Raw genomic sequence first — 21,858 nt, 5'->3', positions numbered from 1 at the left:
AGCCTGGTTCAATTCCTGGCGTCGGTTCCTTGTGACCTTGGGCAAGTCACTATCTCCCTGTGCCTCAGGCACCAGAAACATAGATTGTAAGCTCATCTGGGCAGGGGCTGTGTGTGTGTAAAAAAAAAATCCTATGGCTATATTGTAATTGTGAAGCACTTTGAGTTCTATTGAGAGAAAAGCGCTATATGGAACAAAGTTATTATTAACACATAGTAAACTCTTTGAGGCAGGCACTTCTTTCTCCCATGTGTCTTGCTACACTTACCCTATTCCTGTAATGTTAATGTAAAGGGCTGTGCACTGGGTTAGTGCTATAAAAATATACATGCATACAGTATATCTTAGATTGTGGGCAGGGTCCTTTTGTGTCTTATGTTGTCATTTACCTGTTGCACTTATTCCCATTGTTTGTTATTTATTTACCTTCTATTGTAATGTTGTGAAGCACCGAGTACATTGTTGGTGCTATATACATACAATATTATTCAGTATCTAACATTGTTCTGCCCTGTGTCCCCACTCAGCGCATTGCCCTTTTAAGAGGCATGAGGTGGGCGGGTGTCCTAGTGACGTCACCGCCCAACCCATTCATATAAACTTGCCGCCCTTAGACAGCCAACAGGAATTACAAACTTCATACTGAATGTTGAGCCGTGCATGCAGAGGGACATAACACAAGGGGAAGCCAGCTAGAGATCTGTGCTGTTCAGTCTGGAATGCTGTGGATACGGGGACCATACTAGACAGGAAAGGGAGGGCTCCCAATGTGGGTAGAGCTGACAAGCCCACACTGAAGGAAGATGAGCTGACCTGCAGGTTCACTGCACAGACAGAGGTAAGATCCTGTACTCTGCTTCCATCCTATTTGTTTTGCTGACAAAAAAAACAATTAGGTTGAATTAACCTAAAAGAAACCGTAACATCCGATGGCAAAGGGCGCGTGTGTGTGTGTGTGTGTGTGTGTGTGTGTGTGTGTGTGTGTGTGTGTGTGTGTGTGTGTGTGTGTGTGTGTGTGTGTGTGTGTGTGTGTTATCAGTACCGTGTTAGCCGAGCTTTAATAATCAAAAATGAATAGACGATACCGTTCTTTTTTTTTTTATTATATATATATATATATATATATATATATATATATATATTTCTGCTGTGTTATATGATATTAGATGTGCAGTATATTTCCATCATTGTATTTAATGTATTCATATCGTGAGTTCTGTATTCTGATTTAGAACATCAGGTGTGTGTATGTATATGTCACTGTGGTATCTCTTGTGTAGTGTAAAGTCGGCTGACGTTGTTACAAATTAAACTTCTTCTACATTGTTCTGTTGTACAGTATAACACATCCATAAAAGGAGCAGTTAAGATTTCATATAGACCATTTTAATGTAAATGTTTAAGTGCATTTGTTGGGTTTTGCTTATTCCTATTCCGTATTTGCATATAACATATATAATGTATTATATAATGCTAGCCTTTGCATAATTCACATTTAGATGACAGCATGCAGGAAGTTTCTATTACAATATGGAATAAGAGTATCAATCATGTAATCGTGATATACGAAATCCCTACTTGGTGCTTTATTTTCATGACCTATTAATGGTGCTGATCTTTGTAGAGATTTATCATTCAGAAATAAATAGGTTTTGTGCTACTAAATTACGACATTTAAAAATGTAATATACCGTATGCAAGAACTATTTCCATTTAAACATGTTTGAGTATGATTTCAGATTACTAGAACACTTTTTTTAAAGGAGGTTAGATATTCCCTCCTAATGGTCTGCACCACATTATATAAGGCACTGTAGATGTTACTGGCTGCACGTACTGTAGATACAATTCAAATCCATGCAAAGGCTGAGACGAAATGTCCTTTCCAATCCCAAAAGTGTTTGTAATTAATAGAGCAGTGTAGCTTAGAATTATGACAATGCATGTGTTAAGGTTAATTCCAGTGGCCATACATGTGTGTGGCTACTGGGAAAGAACGCGTTGTAGTTTCATCATTTGAAGAAGCAATTCTTTCAAAATGTTAGTCACAAAAATGCAATACTGTAGGTTTAGAAATGTAGCTGTAGCTTTAAGGGGGTGTGTAGGTGTCTAGAGGTGCACCAGCCACACAGGTATGACAAGAATGGTTACTAAGCAATTGTCAGGGGTGAAGAAAGGTGAGGTGGTTTTGTTTTTTTTTTCATTTTATATAGGCTGGTGCCTTGTTTGTTTAAAAAATTATTGTATACCTATGTACTATGAACCTTTCTAATTCTGTGTACATATTCCTGTTATTTTCAAGCTCTTTGTAGCTTAACCTATTCCTATAAAAACAAATGCATATTAACAATAACTGACTTAAATAATTATTTTACCCCCTTGGTGTCAGATAGGAGAGCAACAGATTGATCTTCGACGTTGGGTTAAATGGGTTAAATTGCTCAGTATTGGCCTGCAACCTATTTTAGAGCCCGAAATCAAAATAAACGATTCATTTCTTAAGGAAAGAAGTTATTCAATTCAGAATTATAGTTGTATGCATAATTTATTTTTTCAATCTGCCTGTCTTAAGCAGTTTGTGTTTTTTTAAGTGTTTGCGTACCTTGAACAGCTGATTTTGTAGGTTCTACTCATGTTGACAACTTTACAGTGATCAGTTTAAATGACCGCTTACACAACTGATAGTCGCAAGCTGTTTGCATGATTTGACAAGAACTTAGGTGAGCCATAATTCTGACTCACTGATTACTATCTAGCTAAAGGTACAATATTTGTGTGGTGGAGTGCATTGTAAATAAGTGTTGTAATCCTTGAGTAAACTGGCACACTGTACAAGAATAGAATTTGAAATTAATATTATAAATGCATGAACTTTTTATTTTTGTTAATTCCCTGCCTCCCTCCTTAAATTGTACTTTTGTTTTCTTTTTTTTTAAAGACTGACTTCTACACTTGTATGTTCTGTCTTCAGATTTTTCACCAGAGTGTACTCCTTTGACATTTTGTTAAGAATTATACAGCCCAAACCAGTATTTTCTATTTGAATACTGTAGTAAATCTTCTGCTTGGCCAACCATCCGGCAGCTTTTAACAGGTAGGGCCAACTTATTCTAAGATGGCTAACATTAGTCCTTGGACAACAGTTTCCTTGTGGTTTTCTAACATGTGCTTTTTTCAAGCAGATTAAGAAAATTCCCAACACTGTGATGAGGCTTTCTTTTTATCTATGAAGGAGGATCTTGCCCTTTTTCACAGCTTTTACTACTGTATGTATTTACTGAACGTTTGTGACGTGGTGGTTCCCGGTTCAAAATACTGTTTGAACATTGCTTCTAAATACTGACCGAGAATCTGAACGAATATACAGGCCGCGATTCACTAAGATCCGATTAGGGTTATTGCAACTCTATTCCGCATTAACTGCCGCTCACGTTGATGACCGTTAATGCTAAATCCAGGGGCAACACCTTATTGGACCTAAGTAAATATATTCCTCAGGAGTCAGATTTGAACACCCTATCAGGCACTTTGTTTACTGTTCATCCAGGAGCACATGGCATTACTACCTGATGGATGAATGGAACCCATTACCTAGTTTTGTATGCATGAAGTTAATTTGTAGTCACGGCTCTGTATAGTCTGAGAGATGACCGCAAAAAAATAACCAAATGATTTTTAAAATTGTTAGTGTTTAAAATGCTTTAAAACATTATATATCTATATCATGTTTTCCAATCTGCACCATTCGACTGCCGATTACTACAACATTTGTGCCTTTTTCTTCCTTATGCCTCATCTGTGACTTACTGTGGTATGTCTGACTTTACCTGCGTGCAAATAGGTCACATAACACATAAGAGCGAAAACAAGTCTAAGAGGATGCATGCATCATCAAAAATTATTGTATCATTGTTCGCCTTCACGAACATTAGATTCAAATAGTCCAAATAACCTCTTGCTCATTCATTTGTATTTCCTCCCCATTAGTCATAAAGATTCTATAGTAAGCCATGGGTGTGGGGCACTAAGGTGAAATAGGTGAGCTATAAATATTCACTAACAAGGGACATAAGTGTCGGACACATTATGCATATTTATTTATTTTCGTGGACCGCAAACCAGGAAATCGAATGAATTTCTTCACCATATAATACCAAGTTGTCCTCAATTCTTTGAGTAAGCTGGATTGTTGATACCGATCACATAGTGTTCTAGAAGTAATTACTCATTCCAAGTTCTAGTATACATATTGGTCCTGGGTAAATGTACTTTTATTTGAGATACCTTTATGGGGGGGGGGGGGGAGGGACAACCCTTAGAGTAGCTTTAGACCTAATAAAATGTACAGAGCTTTTGAAAACTAACCATTTTGTTATTCTTCAGGTATATGCAAATACTTTATGGTAAGGGTAGAACCGTGACAAAAAACCTCCACTGTATTACTGAAAGTCAGTATAGGTGTACACTTTTACAGTAAAAAGTTAGAAATTCATACAGGGAACAACTCGCTCTTTAGTAAAATCTTGCTTCTTTAGATGCCGACCCGACTTCCAAAAAATATACTAACCGCAATTTAATGAAGAGCTTGAACAAAAGACTTTGATTATTTAGGCTCTTGACTTTCAAGACATTCTAAAACAATCATTGCCTTTATAGTTTCAGGGTACTCCACACAGCTAAATGTATAAATGTCAGTGGAAAAGACATCTTCCATTGTATTTCCCAAGTGTATTTTTTTTTTTTTAATTATTATTATTTAGGCAGAATACATAGCACTCTACATGCAACTTAAATTAACTAATATTTCCCTGAGAAATACTAATTGAGAGGTTCATAGATGAGCTCAATAGTGTCCCATGTCAAAGTCCACAATGTATGTAAATTACATTGTTCGAAGTGCAAGATTAGACTTGTTGGGCCTGTAATGCACAATGTCATTGAAAGGTTGTTTTCAGTGTAATAAAAAAGGATAACTTTTTTTTTTTATATACCTCCTTTTTGCTCCATTTTCTAACAAGAACGTATACTTTTGGGGTTGGTTTGCATTGTACAGACATCTTAACCTTTCTGAACTTAAGAGCTGTTTAAGATTATGATGAATTGGAAATGACATCAGTGCGTGAAAGATTAAAAAGGGCAGTACAGGATGAGGTGTAGCGCAGAAATGTGCCTCTCCTCCTTAAATTGACTACTGCCGTTCATTAATAATATGCCAGCAAACTAGTGCAAGGCGATACCTTTTAATTATAGGAGCATAAAACTATGTGGATCACTCCCTGCATCTAGTATGAATTTTAAAAACTGGTCATTTCTGAAACCTACTGATCATGTGGATTTTTTTTGTACAGTGTTCTGTATATAGATGTTTACATACTTTGACTTTTGAAGTGTGATTTTGTGTATGCTACTGGGTTTACCGTGTCTTCCCAGAAATTAAAATTGGATGATCATTAATGCTGTTAAAGGGATGAGAGGATTTGCATTGGTATAATCGGCTAAAGCAGCAAAACTTATTTTATATATTTTTTATAGATATAGATATCTATCTCAGTTCTGTAGTATTAGATAATGACTGGTTTGTATTTTTTATTTTTTTTCTTCCACCCTTTAATTTCTATAGCAGGTTTTAACCCACCTCCCAATTAGTGCAAGATCTGTGCCACACTTTCCTGTTAGGACTAATTTGTTACAAATGTTCCCAACAGTTTGAGCTGTAAACTGTAACAATAGATAATGTTACCGTAGTAATATAAGGATACTTTGTAGCTGCTGAGTTGCACTGACTAAACCAGCCTGTGTTAGGTACATAATTAGGATTTTGACCGATTTTTATAATCGGGGCACCAAATGATTGCCAGCTTAGGTGAAAATGTAGAATTCTACAATGTCACATGCTTTACATATACAAATAATACAATTTTTAAAAAAGTTGGAAAGTAGTATTGCTGCTTTAACCTATCATTCATATCTATGCCATTGCAATAAATGTTTTTTGCCTGGTGGCACTAAATAAAAACACAAAATACAAGAGATTTAAAAGAGGAAAAAAACATTTCTTATATTTGAGGCATTTGTAGAAAAGCTTTTAATTCTACCATGTAAACACTGGTTATTTGTTTATTTTTATTTTTTTATAAAATCATGCTAAATATTCATAATAAACATTAGTTTGATTTTATTGCAACATTTGTTCCCTTTTTAGTATGGTTTGTGTGTGGGTTTTCCACCCCAAACCCCAAGGGGTAAATTGTTTCAGCAACACAAAAGTAATGTAGAAACAAATGTGTGTGTGATTGAAAGACTATTTTTTTTTCTCACTTGATCACAACCTTTTTCCCTTTTCTTCAGATGTGAAATAAAGTGTTAATTACAATGTATAGCAACAGTTAAACATGCAATCCCAGCTATGTATTGTCTTCCACAATATATTTAATTCCAGTGATAGACTATTGTTTCACTTCAGATATGCATTTTCCAAGTTGACTTGTCAACAATATGTGATTATTTTATATATAAATATATATAATTTTTTTTTTCTTCTGTTAAAGAAGGATGTGCAACTGCAGTTTCATAATACTGCCCATTCACAATTCTCCATTGAAATCTTGAAGCAGGTCACCTCCTTTGACACAAAGGCTTTATTTGTCCGTCATAAGCCAGGCTGAATCTTATTTATTTATTTTTTTCCTACGCTTTGGAAGAAGGCTAAATTTTAAAAGTAACAAAAATAATCTTTTTTTTAGAGAGAGTATAAATATTTTAAGTGTTCATTAAACGTTTAGAATTCCACAGGGAATTTAGAGCAAGCAGTAAGTTGCACAATCACTCTGTTGAAAGATGAGATTTAGACTGCATTCGTAGTCTGACACACTGTAATTACCAGTAGGGCTTCTTGGCAATGTTGCAGGTGGGGGCTGGGACTCTAAGAATACCCTAAGGCTTTTGACTGTAATAAGATTTAGCAACGGGAACATGGCAAAGTGTTATCTTGCTCTTTATTGTTGCATTACAGCACATACTTTCTTTATCCGCTTGCCGGTGAGTGTAAGTGCACTTGTAGGGGGGGAAACAGTTAACGCTGTGCACCCTGACTGCTGGGGCAGGGTATACAGAAGCACTTTATTTATTTTTATAATATAAAGGTGTGTGTAATTGCTTTCTATTTAAAGCAGCCTTACTAGTGTAAAGTATTTAGATTCTTGAGAAGTAACCTGACCTTCAGCATTTTCATCTAGACCTAGGGGTGACCAGGCCTCAAGGGCCACCAACAGGCCTGGTATTGGGGATATCCCTGCTTCAGCACCGGTGGCTCAGTTCTTTCTGATTGAGCCACCTGTGCTGAAGCAGAGATTCTTAACCTGACATGTTGGTGGCCCTTGAGGACTGCAGTTGGCCACCCCTGATCTAAACGAAAGCTGTATAAGAGACTTAATTGGTATCAGCACCATGCCAGAAGAGCATTCTTTGGCCTTTTTAAAGCTTGCTTTAATAGAATTAAAGTGTTGTGTTTAAAACAAGTATGGATTAGCACAACGTTTACTAAAACTTTTTATTTAAAAGCAGACTGTGGCAGTTTGCAGACTATTGTGCATTGCCTTGATTATTTCAAATCTATCAGGTAGCAACAGAGTGGCATGAAAACGTGTGTAAGCATCTTGGTCCATATTTAGTAAGTGGTGCTAGTCTAAGGTCCCACTGCACGCAACGGCGCGCCCGCCTTGCATCCTGGCGGCGCATGCACTGCACTTCACCGCAATCTGCGGTCTGTAGGGAGTTTGTTTAGGTGCGGGAGCATGGCCAAACGGGCTGAGTGGGCGCCGCCATGAAGGGGGGTGGGGTAATGTGCGAGTTTTGCTGTAGGTAAATACAAAAACACACACAAACTAGCTGCCCTTGTGAGCCTACCAGTCCCGAATAGGGGCTGAAAATCAATACACCCCCAGCTGACAGATACAAGATGGAGGTGCAGAACTTAATTAAAAGAAAGGGAAAAGGAGGCAGAGACTAGGGTCCCGCTGATTGGCTCCCTGGCGCACCACGTGACGTGTCGTTGCACGGGATCACAATCCTGTTGTAGCCCCTGCTGGCTGATGCGTCACAGTGTGCAGTGAACCAGGAAGCGAGGTGTCACCGGGGCAGCTAGGGAGGAGTTAAAGGGCTAGTGAGAGGCGCATGCCGCCGGCTGCAGCGGGGACCTAGCATAAGGCTGCGCTTATAGTGCCGGCAACGGGACGTCGCCCGAAAACAAATACATTGCCGCCGCGTGTGCTTATAGTGCGCATGACGGAGCAACGTCGCCATCGCGGAAACTGGCAAAATTTGATTTTTCAAGTGCTGTCGCGTCACGTGACAGCACTTGAACAAATCAAATTGCCGGAATCCCGCAACCCTGCCGCCTGGCAAAACATAACTTGCGACGGGTGACGTCACCCGCCGTGTCGCCGTTGCCATCGATGGCACGGCCTAAGACACCTTCTGCTGCCAGAAAAACCCTTGTGACTCATTCACTAAAAGCCATAATTCACCACATCTCCCTTCTTTCTATTAAATAAAAAAATAAATATTTGTTTTTTATTACAGAGCTGTTGGCCTGGGTCACTCAATCAGAGGCCTTGATCTGACCCCAGCAGCTACATTGTTCACATAGCATTCTTGCTAGATTTTTTTTTTTTTTTTTAAAGCTAATGATCTCCAGAAACTGGTATCCATGGCGCTAATCAATAACGGTTCATATTATGTGGGGTGGTAAAATCAAATGCAGTAGCTGGATTGCTGCTTTTTAGTTGCTTTTCTTGGTATGTATATCTATCTCTATCAACCTACATGTAGTAGAACTGGGGATCGCTATTTTTTTTTATCAAGCTCCCTGCAGCAGTGATGTAATCCTGGTACAAAATACCATCAGTGCTTCAATGTCACATTTTTTTTTTTTTAAAGAACTCTACAGCTGCTGTCTGCACCAGTTTCACAGCATTTGGGCCTTTTTATATGGGGGTTCGTTTTTAGACTGCACTGCCATTTCTTTTATTTATATCAGTGGGTGTTCATTTTAGTGTTACCAACATTAGATTTTTAGCCCTATTACGGCCAGAAGGACCTCTGGTACATTGCACTGCATTGCAAATCTGTCACTAAAGCATTTGACCTATTAAATGCTGAGGCTATTTTTCTTTTCCCCTCATTGGTGCCCCAAACTTTAAAAATAAAAAAATGTGTGTGTGTGTGTATGTGTGTGTCAGTACCGTGTTAGCCAAGCTTCAATAATCAAAAAATAAATAGATGATACCGTTCTGTGGCTAACGAAATGCTTTTATTTGTGCGAGCTTTCGAGATATACTGATCTTTTCTTCCAGCGATTTTACAATGAATGAAGCAAGCAAAAGGTATACTTAACAACAGTGTCTATTGGAATGTTATATATATTGACGTCTCAGTCCCAGCGTCTGATCTTTTGTCCAGATCAAAGGCAGGAAACACTGTACTTTCTAAGCAGGGCTTTATTTACAAGGTACAAAGCTGGTGCAGGGTTAACTCATAACACAAAACAGAAACAAAAGACCACACTCCTTCCAGGAGTATTGACTAATACTGCTTAGTCCCTAACTAATCATGGGAGAACTAAACTCTTTCCCCACTTTACCCAGTGTACCTGCAGCAGGTCTCCTTTCAGTCTCTCACAGGGCTGTCTGTGTGTGCCTTCAGATCAGTATAGCAGCAGCGTCTCTCACCCTCTCTGTATAACTCTCAACAGTGTGTGTCTGGAAGCAAGGGGGGGGGGAGGAATCTCTGTATCACTTCCTGACTATACAGGCTAGGCTAATTAGCTCATTAACTCACAGCTGAACAGACCTTTCCAGAATGATTAACTCTATGAGAGCTGTAAAGTCCCACAACTGCCCCATTCTAGCCGTGCGCATTTGCACGCACACGCACATGCACACGCACACACACACACGCGCTATGAAGCTGCTCCTCCATGTCAGGAAATGGTACAAGAGGCTTCCTGGTCAGACAGGCCTCATAGCATGTTGAGTCAGGGGGGTTGTTTATTACACGGCAGTAGTGCAGATCGGGGCATGAAAACTCCCATTTTTGAAGTCTATTTAGTGATTAATCCCCAAGGTTTTTAGCAAGTCCAATGGTTTTTGTCTGAAACCACAAAGGCTTGGATAAACATTTGACTGCCAAGCAAAGTATGAAGAAGTACATTGTTGTAAGAGGCAAAATATTATATTAATAATTTAAACTTCTTAAAAGCAGAACTGCTGCATTCCTAGAAAGTCATACTCATGCAACATGAGTTGCATCTAATGAAAAAAGTATAATGTTTTTAGCAGCACCTAAAATAAAGCATATACAGGCAGTCCTCATTTTACAACGCTTCGTTTTACAACGAATGGCTTATCCAACGCTATGCAATGCATACCTATGTTCATTTTTACAACGCCAAAACGGCTTATCCAACGCTCTTACGACGCTTTGCAAAGTTGTTTGTGTATATAATATATTATACTATATTATACTATATAATATATTATATTTTTATATTATATATTATGTTATAATATATATATATATATAATACAGTATATGCACTATATAATTTGTGTGTGATGCATATCTTATTGTCTGCATAAAATATTTTGTGTATTTTTGCATTAAAAATGCCTTCAGGAACGGAACCTTTCATTTAAACAGTGTTCCTATGGGAAAACGTGTTTCGCTATCCAACGCCATTTTGAGTAACGCATTGTGTCGGATAACCGAGGACTGCCTGTATATGGTTGAATACATGTGGTGCCCGGGAACAAAAAGGAACCCCAATTTCCTCCAAATCTACAATATAGAACAGAGGGTGTGTTCCCAGCACTATAAGAATACAATAAACAATCATATTTGACAAAGAAATATATATTCTTAAGTTTATGCATCAGAGAAATACATAGAGCAAACAACCACACATCATGATGCTAATGTAGGTAGAATAAATCAAGTTAAAATGTCTCTAATACACGTACAAAGCAGACAAAACACTAGTTAAGGGAGACACGATAAGGGTAGACAAGGGGAAAGAGAGAGGGGGGGGGGAATAAAGGGGGGCAACGTTTCGGGGCTCCTGGCCCGTTCCCTAAGATCAAACAGATCTAGGTTCTTCCTTCACCCCTATAAAGAAAAACAAATAATCTGGCGCCAAATAACAAGGTGATAAGTCCAAAGTGAATAATTAGATCTGACCAGATATAAATGCCCAGTCACGATAAGCAGAGGACCTCCAATGGTATCTTGAAAGTCGCCTCAATGTCTGCAAGTAAAGTGAAATAATACATTGTTATTTGGTGCCAGATTATTTGTTTTTCTTTATCTGTGTTATAGTTAATCTTTTTTGGGTTAATTATATTTTTCTAGGCAGCCTCACTTATAAGTTTTTGGTCTCACTATTACAGTAGTGTGTAAGATCACACTATATATTTATTTTGTTCATTGGTGCTAGTCACACATTTGTTGTTTTATCACTTCCTTTACCCCTGTCACAGACAGATCCCACTGTGGGATAGCCTGTCTCCAAGGTGGTGTCCTCTATAAGCGTTATAGTATACCATTGTGGGATATATATATATATATATATATACTAGCTGATATACCCGGCGCTGTCCGGGATGTAATTTTGGGGGCGGGCGACAGGGTTGGGCTTCCCCCCCCCCCCCTTGACAGCTAGGTTTGACTTTTGGTCACTGGGTGGGTGACTTTGGGTCGGTGGGTGGGTGGGTGGGTGACTTTGGGTCGCTGGGTGGGTGGGTGACTTTGGGTCGGTGGGTGGGTGGGTGACTTTGGGTCGCTGGGTGGGTGGGTGACTTTGACTGGGTGGGTGAGTGAGTGGGTGACTGGGGGAAAATGGTTGACTGGGGGAAAGTGGTTGACTGGGGGAAAGTGGTTGACTGGGGGAAAGTTGGTGACTGGGGGAAAGTGGGTGAGTGAGTGTCTGGGTGTGTGTGTGGGTGGGTGACTTTGACTGGGTGACAGTGGGTGGGTGGGAGACGGTGGGTAACTGGGTGACAGTGCGTGGGTGGGAGACGGTGGGTTACTTACCTTTACCGGGTGGTGTTTCCTGGCGGCAGACGGTTCCCCTCCTGGCACGGATATCCCCGTGGCATCAGGCTGGGGCAGGAGGTGGGTTCGGAAGCTGGCGGGGGGGCAAGAGTGGCAGGCTGGGGCAGGAGACCCACGCCACATGAGGGTGAGTGCAGGAGGCCCGGCCTGCGCTTCCCCTCGTCCGGGAGCGCACGTGATAGTGCGGCTGGGGATGTTGCGGAGCGTGCGGGTTTGGGGGAGGTGGGGGAGAGAGTGAGGGGCACCGGGAGAGGGGGAGAGAGGGGGGGGAAGGTGAGCTGCGGTCGACGGGGGAGAGTGAGGCCAAGCAAATGTGTGTGTATGTGTGTGTGTGTGTGTGTGTGTGTGTGTCCCCTTTGGCCCGTCACTCCGCCTCAGGCCAATGAGAGGTGTGCGGGGGCGGGCGGACCAAGGGACCAATGAGATTTCCCCTAGGGACACAGGACATCCAGACAGGCATACAGTGCTTTCACATATATATATATATATAATATATATATATATATATATATATATATATATATATATATATATATATATATATATATATATATATATATATATATATATATATCTCTCTGATGGTATTGTATAATATTGATGGTATCAACAGGAAGAAAAAAAAATGTTGGATAGATATATATATATATATATATATATCTATCCAACATTTTTTTTTCTTCCTGTTGATACCATCAATATTTATTTTGTTATTTTTGGGAGCACCTATCTGTGACAGGGGTAAGGGAAGTACCTAGATCTGTTTAATCTTAGAAAACGGGTACATGTATTATTAAACATTTTAACTTGATTTGTTCTACCTACATTAGCATCGTGATATGTGTGGTTGTTTGCTCTATGTATTTCGCTGATGCATAAACATAAGAAAATATATTGATCATATTCTTCTTTGAGTGCTGGGAACACAACCTCTGTTCAATATGAGTTGCAACTAATGTTGCACATTTCCTGACGTGCACTCGCGTATGTTTTTTTTTTCCCCCTCAATTTTATAATCTGTATAAAGAAAAGCAGGAGATGCAAAAGGAAATGGTTTTTAGACGTCACACAGAAAATGTGAAATGTAACCATGCAAAGTAAAACATTCCCAAATGATAAATCCATGCAGAATAAATAGTTTCTCCTTTCTCTTTATTGCGGTGTGATTCATAGGTACATGGACTATGGTCAGTCATGTTCTAGTACAACATACCCTTTGTCAAGTCACAGAATAGGGAAGGGCAACTATTTGTGCACTGTTCTGAAGCCATTATGTTTCAGAATATTGCCATCACTTCATTTCCATCACTTTCCATCTTCACCACGAACATTTCACTTATTTATTTTTCTTAACTCAGAGGGGATAACAAATGTGATTAGACCATCTGTTGGAACAGTTAGTTTTGACACTTCGCAGAAATTGGTAAAACAAAAATGGATTACTCTTGTCAATGAACACATGTTGAATGTTCATCTTTGTGCTTTAATACTAGGTCTTTGTCATGTTTATTTAAGTTGATGTATTCTGCTAGTCGTTTGCCTCTTCCACGCCCTTCGTGCTTACTGCCTCACTCACTGAAAGCTTTTGAGACTGTCTGTCTGCTTTGAAAGTTAAATAAAAACCATGTTGGATATCTTGACCATTTTCAGTAAGCCCCAGAAAACACTTGTAAGGTGTGGCTTTGAAAATCCTAATGTAGCTAATTGTTTGGTGCAAACATGCAACTCATGTGCATATTTTGAAACTGTGGGTGGTACTCTTTAAAATTGTTCACCTGTAATACAAGTATAAAATCAACAGTAACACAGACCTGTTTGATTCCCCCTTCCTTGGTTGAGCTTCATTGAGCAGAAGTCATACAGCAGACGTTGCTTCAAGTTTAATAAATAAAATCTACAGTTTATAGAAAATTCAGCATGTTACAATGGTGTAACTCCCAAACAAGGTGATCATTTTGTTCAGTAATCCACGTGTTGATTTGGGATTGACTATATACCTTGCTTATAAAGAATAGTTCTTACTTTTTTTTTTTTTTTTTTTTCCATCTCGCTCTCCATAAAGTTACATTTGATACAATGCTGGATTCAATCTATGTAAAAACTAGGCATAATGAATCACGCTGCATTCCAAAGAACAACATTATAGAGTAGGTTTATTGTCTATTACAAGGTTAGACTGAGGACTGTGTGTTTTGGCAGTCATAATGGTCTCTCTGTAATGTAACTGGCATTCTGTGCAGTATGAGTCGGTGTGACATCCCTGTGGTTTCCATCCCAGCTCACTTAACGGTTTTGTTTTTACCTTTTTGGATTTAACCTTTTTAGTGCCAGAAGATTCTGGGTGCTGTCATTTTAGGCACACAGCAGCTATTCACCACCTGTAATTTATCTGCTGATTTGTGATACCGATTAATTTTTTACAATAAATGTTGGGTCTGCATAACTTTTATTCAAGGAGCTCTATTTTAGAGTAAGTGTAATATTTTTCAATTCAGCTTCAAAACAGACTTTATAAGAAAGCAGTTTTCTTGTTTGTCAGTGTTCTGTCAAGCTGTGGTAGTAAATGTCTTTCTTTCTCAGTTGAAGGAATGACAGCTGCTCGCAGATCACAAAGCACTCCAGGCTGCTGAATAGTTGGAATCAACAAAGAACAAGACACAATGACAACAGCTGGACTAGCAACTCAAGAAGTCCAAGTCCCATTGAAAAATGGGTTTTTGCATAATGGTCAAGGCATAATGGTTTCAAAATCATGCTGGACAAATCATCGTGAATATGAAAAGTAAGTTGGAGTTAATATGCAGATTTAAGTTATTACAGTTCTTTAAAATGTTTTTTTATTAGAGAATTACACTAGATTGCTGTCTACAAATGCAATTCATAAATACTAAAGTTCTGAAAAGGTGAGACAACTCTCTTTGCCTCAGATTTTCCTCTACTCTCGAGGTTACAAAAAAAAAAAAGACAAAACATTTGTTTGTGCTTTGATAAAAAAAAAACCTGATTTTAAAGACCCCTGTATGCTCATTACTTTCGTTTATGTAATGGGACCTCTGCAAGTACTGTATACTGTTTTGAGAAGTTTACAACTTACAATCTAAACTTTTATTTAGGCTGTTGAATATATGGGATTGGCTTTACAAGTATAACATAGATCTTACATTTGCGGTCATACTATTCATAATATTTAATACCTGGATCCGTTTATTTATGAGAAATAAATGACATTGATGGCACCTCCATTGAAGGGAGCTTTGTAACGTTCTTTTAATTAGACGTTTCCCTTTTGCATTTTGCATTTTTTTTTATGTTCTGATGCAACAAGCAGTGTTATGGAAAACTGGAGGAGTTCTCTCCAAAAAGGAGTAGATGTTTGCATGCAAGTTGACCAAATGTACTAATTTTTGCAGATAACGCCTCCTTATCACTGTTTGTATCTGGGCCATAGTGTTCACAAAAACCATAACTGTATTTCCCTTTTACTTAATTATGTGATGTATAATTTGTATGCAGTATTTTTTTTTTTTGTAAGGAAGCTTGCACTTTTACTGATTTCATATCACTGCATGAAATGGAGTTTAAAAAAACAAAAACGTTTTAGTAATTGGCGTCTAATTGCAGAACGATGTTCTTTCTTGCAGTACGTACTATGACATGGAGCCTCTCTCTGTGACTTATAGTTTGAAATCGCCTACACCACAACAAATATCATCCATTGGTACGTATATTTTAGATAAATTGATGCAAAACATTGTAGAAGAAAACATCATAAATGTGTCATGTTTAAAGTATATGTGATACTGTGGATACTTTTCAATGTATTTACTAGGCAGTAGGGCTAGGTAACACATTTCTCACCACAATATTAAGAAATATATTGGGATACCAATAATTAGAACTATGTATCTGTTCAATAGGAAAATAGACGTCAACTGGTTTTACATTTGGAAACCAATATCTCTCAAGGTATTTAGGGAAAAGTATTAGAAAGAAATAGGAACTCGGGTCAAACTGATCCTGTGTGGGGTCTGGAACTCCAGAAGCCCCATGACATAGTCCAGCGGTGGCCCAGTCAGTTCAAGGGCCACCAACAGGTCAGGTTTTAAGGCTAGACATGGTCCACAGGTGGCTCAATCATTGACCGAGCCACTGATTGAGCTACCTATGCTGAAGCAGGGATGTCCTTAAAACCTGACCTGTTGGTGGCCCTTGAGGACTGCGGTTGGCCCCTTCTGATGTAGTCTCCACTTCATGGCCTTTTACTGATCTTTTTCTATGGGAGATCAGTTTCTGCTCCCCTATAAAGTGCAGAATGTGACCTGGCACACAAACTGAAGTGGAGGAAGACTCCTGTTCAGTTTCCAGATTCAGTGACGTAGTGATTGCCATGTGATAGAGGGGCTTTGGCACCTTGGGGTGAATCTCATTTGCTGTCTCTAAAAAACAGCAGACTGGTAGCAATACCACGATAAAAAAAAGCCAATCTGTCTTTTTATATATCTTATATTGTCATATTGTCCAAATCTACTAAGTAGTCCTCTGCTGTATGTCGCCTGACATGAGTTGGCTGTAAGGTGTCATCCAGCACCAAAAGGTGCCAAAGGGCCGATGACTGTTTGGTAAACATGGCCCTATATCTTTTATGTGCTGACCATCTAATTCCCTTATAAAGCAGCAAACAAAAGGAAAATAAAGTGGTTTGTTTATTTGCCCAATATTAACCAGGGGCCACCCCAGAGCTGAACTGAGACACTGAAAGCTCTAGGGACCCCCTATGTGCTGAGAAATGCAATTCTTTATTTTTCCCAGTACTTACAAGGAAAAACAAAGATGACAACGGTGTCACCCAATAAGAAGCTGCTCTCATGGTGCCATGACTTTCTAATGGCTGCTAGTGTGGTCAACCCCAGTGGTCATATATTGTTTCTCCCAGGCAATAATTCATTGAAATGTTACAATTAAATATATAGGGACTGGGAGTACCCGTGGAGGGCTGCAGTTCAGCTCTGGGAATCCCCATGTTTCAAATTGAGTATGTATTTATGTCACTGTTGAATATGACTGCAAATTCATTGTTCAAATATTTTGTTAATACAACTTTGTTTCTTGTTTTAGGCCACATTTCAAGGCCAATCATAATGAATGGCCACTGCTGTTCTGAAAACTGCATGAAGGTACCCATGAAGAAGTCGGGCTTGCTTCATCTTAGCATGCCTATTTTAGAACAGCCATCACCAAACTGTGAAGAAGACCAAGTTGTTCCTTCTTTTAAGAAACTGTCGATGAATAGCGGCTCTGGTTCTGATAGAACGCCTCCTCTTACGCCTATAAAAAATGGACCACCACAGTTTTATGCCATCCTTTCCAATGATCGCAGTTCAAGGCCGCTCCCTCCTCTTCCAATTTCTGAAGACTATTCCTTCGATGATGCTGATAGTGAGGTTGAGTTTATCACTAGTTCTGAAACGGATTTGCTCCTACAAGATGATAGGCCTTTAGCCTTTAAATATGGAGTTCCAAGCAGACGAAGCTTTAGGGGATGTGGACAGATCAATTATGCATATTTTGATTCAACCGCTGCAAACAAACCAGCAGATGAAAACGTAACATCTCACCAAAATGGACGTGTACAAAACTTAAAACCTCAGAAACCAGAGCAACCCCACCGGAGGCTACGGCGTTCTCATTCAGGACCAGCTGGATCATACAATAAACCAGCAATTCGGATAGCAAGCCACACAAACCGGGTTTCACCTAATTCTGATCAAGATAAACCTGAAATTCCACCAAGGATTCCCATACCTCCTAGGCCAATAAAGCCTGATTACAGAAGGTGGTCAGCCGAAGTGTCTTCGAACACCTACAGTGATGAGGACAAACCTCCTAAAGTACCCCCAAGAGAACCCCTCTCAAGAAGTAATTCACGAACCCCAAGCCCGAAGAGTCTGCCATCATACCTCAATGGGGTAATGCCCCCTACACAGAGCTTTGCTCCTGATCCAAAATATGTCAGTAACAAAGCTCTTCAAAGACAAAACAGTGAAGGATCTGCCAATAAGATCCCTTGTATTTTGCCCATTATTGAAAATGGGAAGAAGGCCAGTTCAACACATTATTATCTTCTTCCAGAGAGGCCTCCATACCTGGACAGATATGAAAAGTACCTTACAGAAACAAAAGACACTAACTCTGAGTCAAAAGTGCAGTCGTGGGCTAGTGACAATAGCATACCTTCAAGCTCACCAAAGCCAGACTTAAAGGCTAAAGTAGACCTGGTTAACCATGACAAACGTAAACATTTATCTGATGTAGTTTCTCCATAGACTATGGGAAGAAAAAACAGAAAAGGTCATTTAAAATGTTCTTTAGGATGCTACTGTAAATGGTATGCATTGGAAATGCGAAGGAAATATTGAACTGCTTTTCCCAAGTAATGGGAGAATTTTCTTCTGACTTATTTTTTTATTTTTTTTTAAACAATCTTATCTTTGTTTTCAACTAAGCAAAACTGAAAAGACTTTGAGCCTGTTAAATGGCTTCTTTAGATAGTGGAAGAGAAATTCTTTCATGATAGCAATGTGATGGGTAGGCAAGACACCCCAAAGTCACTGAACAATTTACTGTAAATGACAGTAATGGATTTTGTGCAGTTGCAAATAAAGAATGATGACTGTGGACTGCTGATATGTTTGAAAAGAAGATGTTTCTGAAAAAATAGTGCAGTATTTGTATATCCTACTCTTGTGTTTTAACTTCATTGGCACCTTTAAGTCCATTATTCTTATGAACTACTCACAATCTGAATAACTAAATTGTAGTTTAAAGGATTAAACTTTTTTTTTCTGTCAAACATGCATTCTTCATAATATGATGCATGTTCCTTCCTCTGACTCTGAAGTTCATATATCTACTCTATTTTAAAATGCTACAGGTGGCAAATTGAGATTCTATGATCTGAAGTGGAACTGAATTTATTTCCACCCATTTAAGGAGAATTGGCACATACGAGCATACTGAGTTTAGTGGTTGCCAACCTCTGCCTAATGTTTTTGGTATATGGTCCAAAGAAAGATTTATGAAATGCCAGTGTTCTTGCTCTTCTAAAAAATTTAGCCAAGTGTTTATTCTAGGTTGCCAGTAAATTATCTGCATTAGCTATTCATTCTAATTTTGTTTTCCACTATTCTAGTGTTAATAGACTGCAGCACAAGCTGGTCTTGTGCTGCCATTATCTATTCAGTATTTTTAGTTTTCTATGTTCTTTTCATTTTTCTTAAGTGAGTCTCAATATCAGTGACGGGCACACGACAAGCTGTGTTCAGTATGTTTTTACAGGAATTGACTGGGCACAAGTGCAATAGCAGCAAACTGTTTGCCAAGGGCAATAATGGAGTTGTGTATATTTATGTGTATGATGCCTGAAGACTAAAATCAGTATATCCCTAAACCAGTTATTGCCAAAGGGCATCTGTTTACTGATGCTGTCCAATTGTGCCCAGTAATTTATTCCCCATTTACTTCTTTGTGCTTAGGCCAAATAAGACAATGAGACATTTATGTAAGGTTTGCTAGAAAGTCACATCCCATTTATGTCCGGTAGGAAGCAAGTGTGGGCCAAAAGACAGAATAAGGACTGGTTAATACAGCCTCCCAACAAACAGTATGTGCCTTTTTGTAACTGCTTCTTTCTTTCTTCTATATATCGCATAAGCTGTTTTTATTCTTCTTCCATTTATATTCAGTGGGATGGATTGGCAGTTTCACTCTCATAGTCTTTAGAAAGTTGTAACTGCAATAGAAGAGGTGCTGCTGGTAAAACAGGTACAATACTGTATTTGTCTCTTCATAATCCAGTGATACACATGCTGTTTACAATTTGAAACTGTATGGTGTATAATAACTATTTAAGTTACCATATTTGTTTTAATACAAACTAAATGAAGGTATAAATGTTATGCTAGAGTAAATGCACTGATATTGCTGCATCATGTGTACAGTATTTGACAAAGAATGATTTTGCTCATTGTGTTGTTGTTTTGGATAATACTGTGTGTTATCATGTCTTTTGAAATTAATAAAACTATAATATACTTATTTATGACACATTTAATCAGGCCTGTTGCTTTCTTAATCCACATTTCTTTATTCATTAGCTAGGAGCAACAACTGAATGAAACTCATTTGCTTAAGGTCTGAAAAAAACCTGACTATTCATTTTCTTTCAGTCTTACACTGTTTAGCAGGTTTGAAATCACGTATAATGTAGACAGTATGTTTCACCATAGCATTGTGTGGAGAAAAGTAGTCTGAACAGTTTAATGTAAAAGGTCCATGGTTCTAAATATTCACAAAAGGCAACATGCAATGCCTCAATTTTTATTTTGAGCTTAAATAATATTAGGCACTGTATTTAAGGAAGTAACACCAATATACCAAGATGGATAAGGATGATGTGAAACGTAGTATAACACTCTGAAATGATTAAATGCTTCATGATCAATTTAAATGATCGCCACAACCAGATTTTGATGCATCCCTTTGACACGCCCCAATCGCAAACTAATTTTTGTTTTTAACAACTCTGAATTTTTGAAATGCGAGTGATCATGACAAAAGGGAATCCATAATGAGCTTCAAGAGTTCTAAATAGTATGTCAAACACTTTCGGATGCAGAGGAAACTTTCTAACTTAAAATGGAGCCAAGAGTTTAATAAATTGATGCTCAGAGACCAGTTTGGTCATCAAACTGACTTAAGAACCATTATATATATATATATATATATATATATATATATATATATATATATATATATATATATATATATATATATTTATTTTTGCTGATGCTGCTATTTGGTTTACTTGTTACATAAGAATCCTATTATGTAATGAAACGTAATTAGATCTGAAGAGCAGCATTCCGTACCCATCTCTGCATCAACGTGTCGAGCACCTGACATTATCTTCTGGGACACATTCCATTGACTGAGATGGGGAGGGGCTAACTCCTGCAGATAACCTCATTGGCTATTTCAATATCTGGGGCATGGGCAGTCATTCATCGCTTCTGACTGTAAAATCATTCAGAGACTCTACTTACTAGTGTGCATCAAATGTCTATTCTTTTTTTGTCTTTTAAATGTAACGTTAATCTTGTGATTCTCCTTTTTTAGACTTGTTGAGGATATTTGCATTCTGCGTGATCTGTAGCATGTAAAAAGGATACATTGCAAGATGCTAAAATAGCATGACCACATGTAGACCTGAAAGATTAATTTCCATCAATAAGACCAGCACTTACACAAGTCAGAGGATCAGAGTGACATTTATTTACATGCTATGCATATATCTTCTAACTATACACACCTAAGACACATCTTTTTCTGCTTACACAAACTAGGATCATTTTGTCATCACAATTATACACTTAGGGGTGTGGGTAGTTAATGAGATTACACCATAATGTGTGTTGCATCTGTTGGGAACTCCTAGTGCCTCCCTAACATGGTGTAATCTTATAACAGCACACACCCCTTTTGAGCTGCTGTTTAAGCAAAGCCTTATGAAGATTGTGTTTCAGCCTAAAAAAGTTGAGGTTGCTATTGTATGATAAAATATGGTTTTGTTTAGGCCACGAATAGGAGGCCACGCATTACTCGCACTGCCTCCAAACCATATACGCCTTTCCCTATAACTTACCAGGATTGGTGCAGCCGGAGTTGTCATCAATTGTATTCCCTTAAGCAATT

General features: G+C 38.5%; 1 protein-coding gene across 2 annotated transcripts; it reads left to right on the top strand.

The window, feature by feature from the left end:
* The first annotated feature begins 613 nt into the window (after positions 1 to 613).
* Positions 614 to 20,218, top strand: ERRFI1 (ERBB receptor feedback inhibitor 1). 2 transcript variants are annotated; one of them, XM_075605038.1, is made up of 4 exons: positions 614 to 838; positions 14,689 to 14,890; positions 15,750 to 15,826; positions 17,224 to 20,218. In XM_075605038.1, the coding sequence occupies exons 2-4, from the start codon at positions 14,769 to 14,771 to the stop codon at positions 18,429 to 18,431; spliced, it is 1,407 nt and encodes a 468-aa protein (XP_075461153.1). In that variant the 5' UTR covers positions 614 to 838; positions 14,689 to 14,768; the 3' UTR covers positions 18,432 to 20,218. The 2 variants fall into 2 exon arrangements, with proteins under 2 accessions (XP_075461153.1, XP_075461154.1); XM_075605039.1 differs by lacking the exon at positions 614 to 838 and having other exon boundaries at positions 14,709 to 14,890; positions 15,730 to 15,826.
* The last annotated feature ends 1,640 nt before the right edge of the window (positions 20,219 to 21,858 follow it).

This window comes from Ascaphus truei, chromosome 6, assembly GCF_040206685.1.
Source record: "Ascaphus truei isolate aAscTru1 chromosome 6, aAscTru1.hap1, whole genome shotgun sequence".
NCBI lineage: Eukaryota > Metazoa > Chordata > Amphibia > Anura > Ascaphidae > Ascaphus > Ascaphus truei.
The sequence above is the reverse complement of the archived record's forward strand: the minus strand, read 5'-3'. Positions and strand labels throughout refer to the sequence as shown.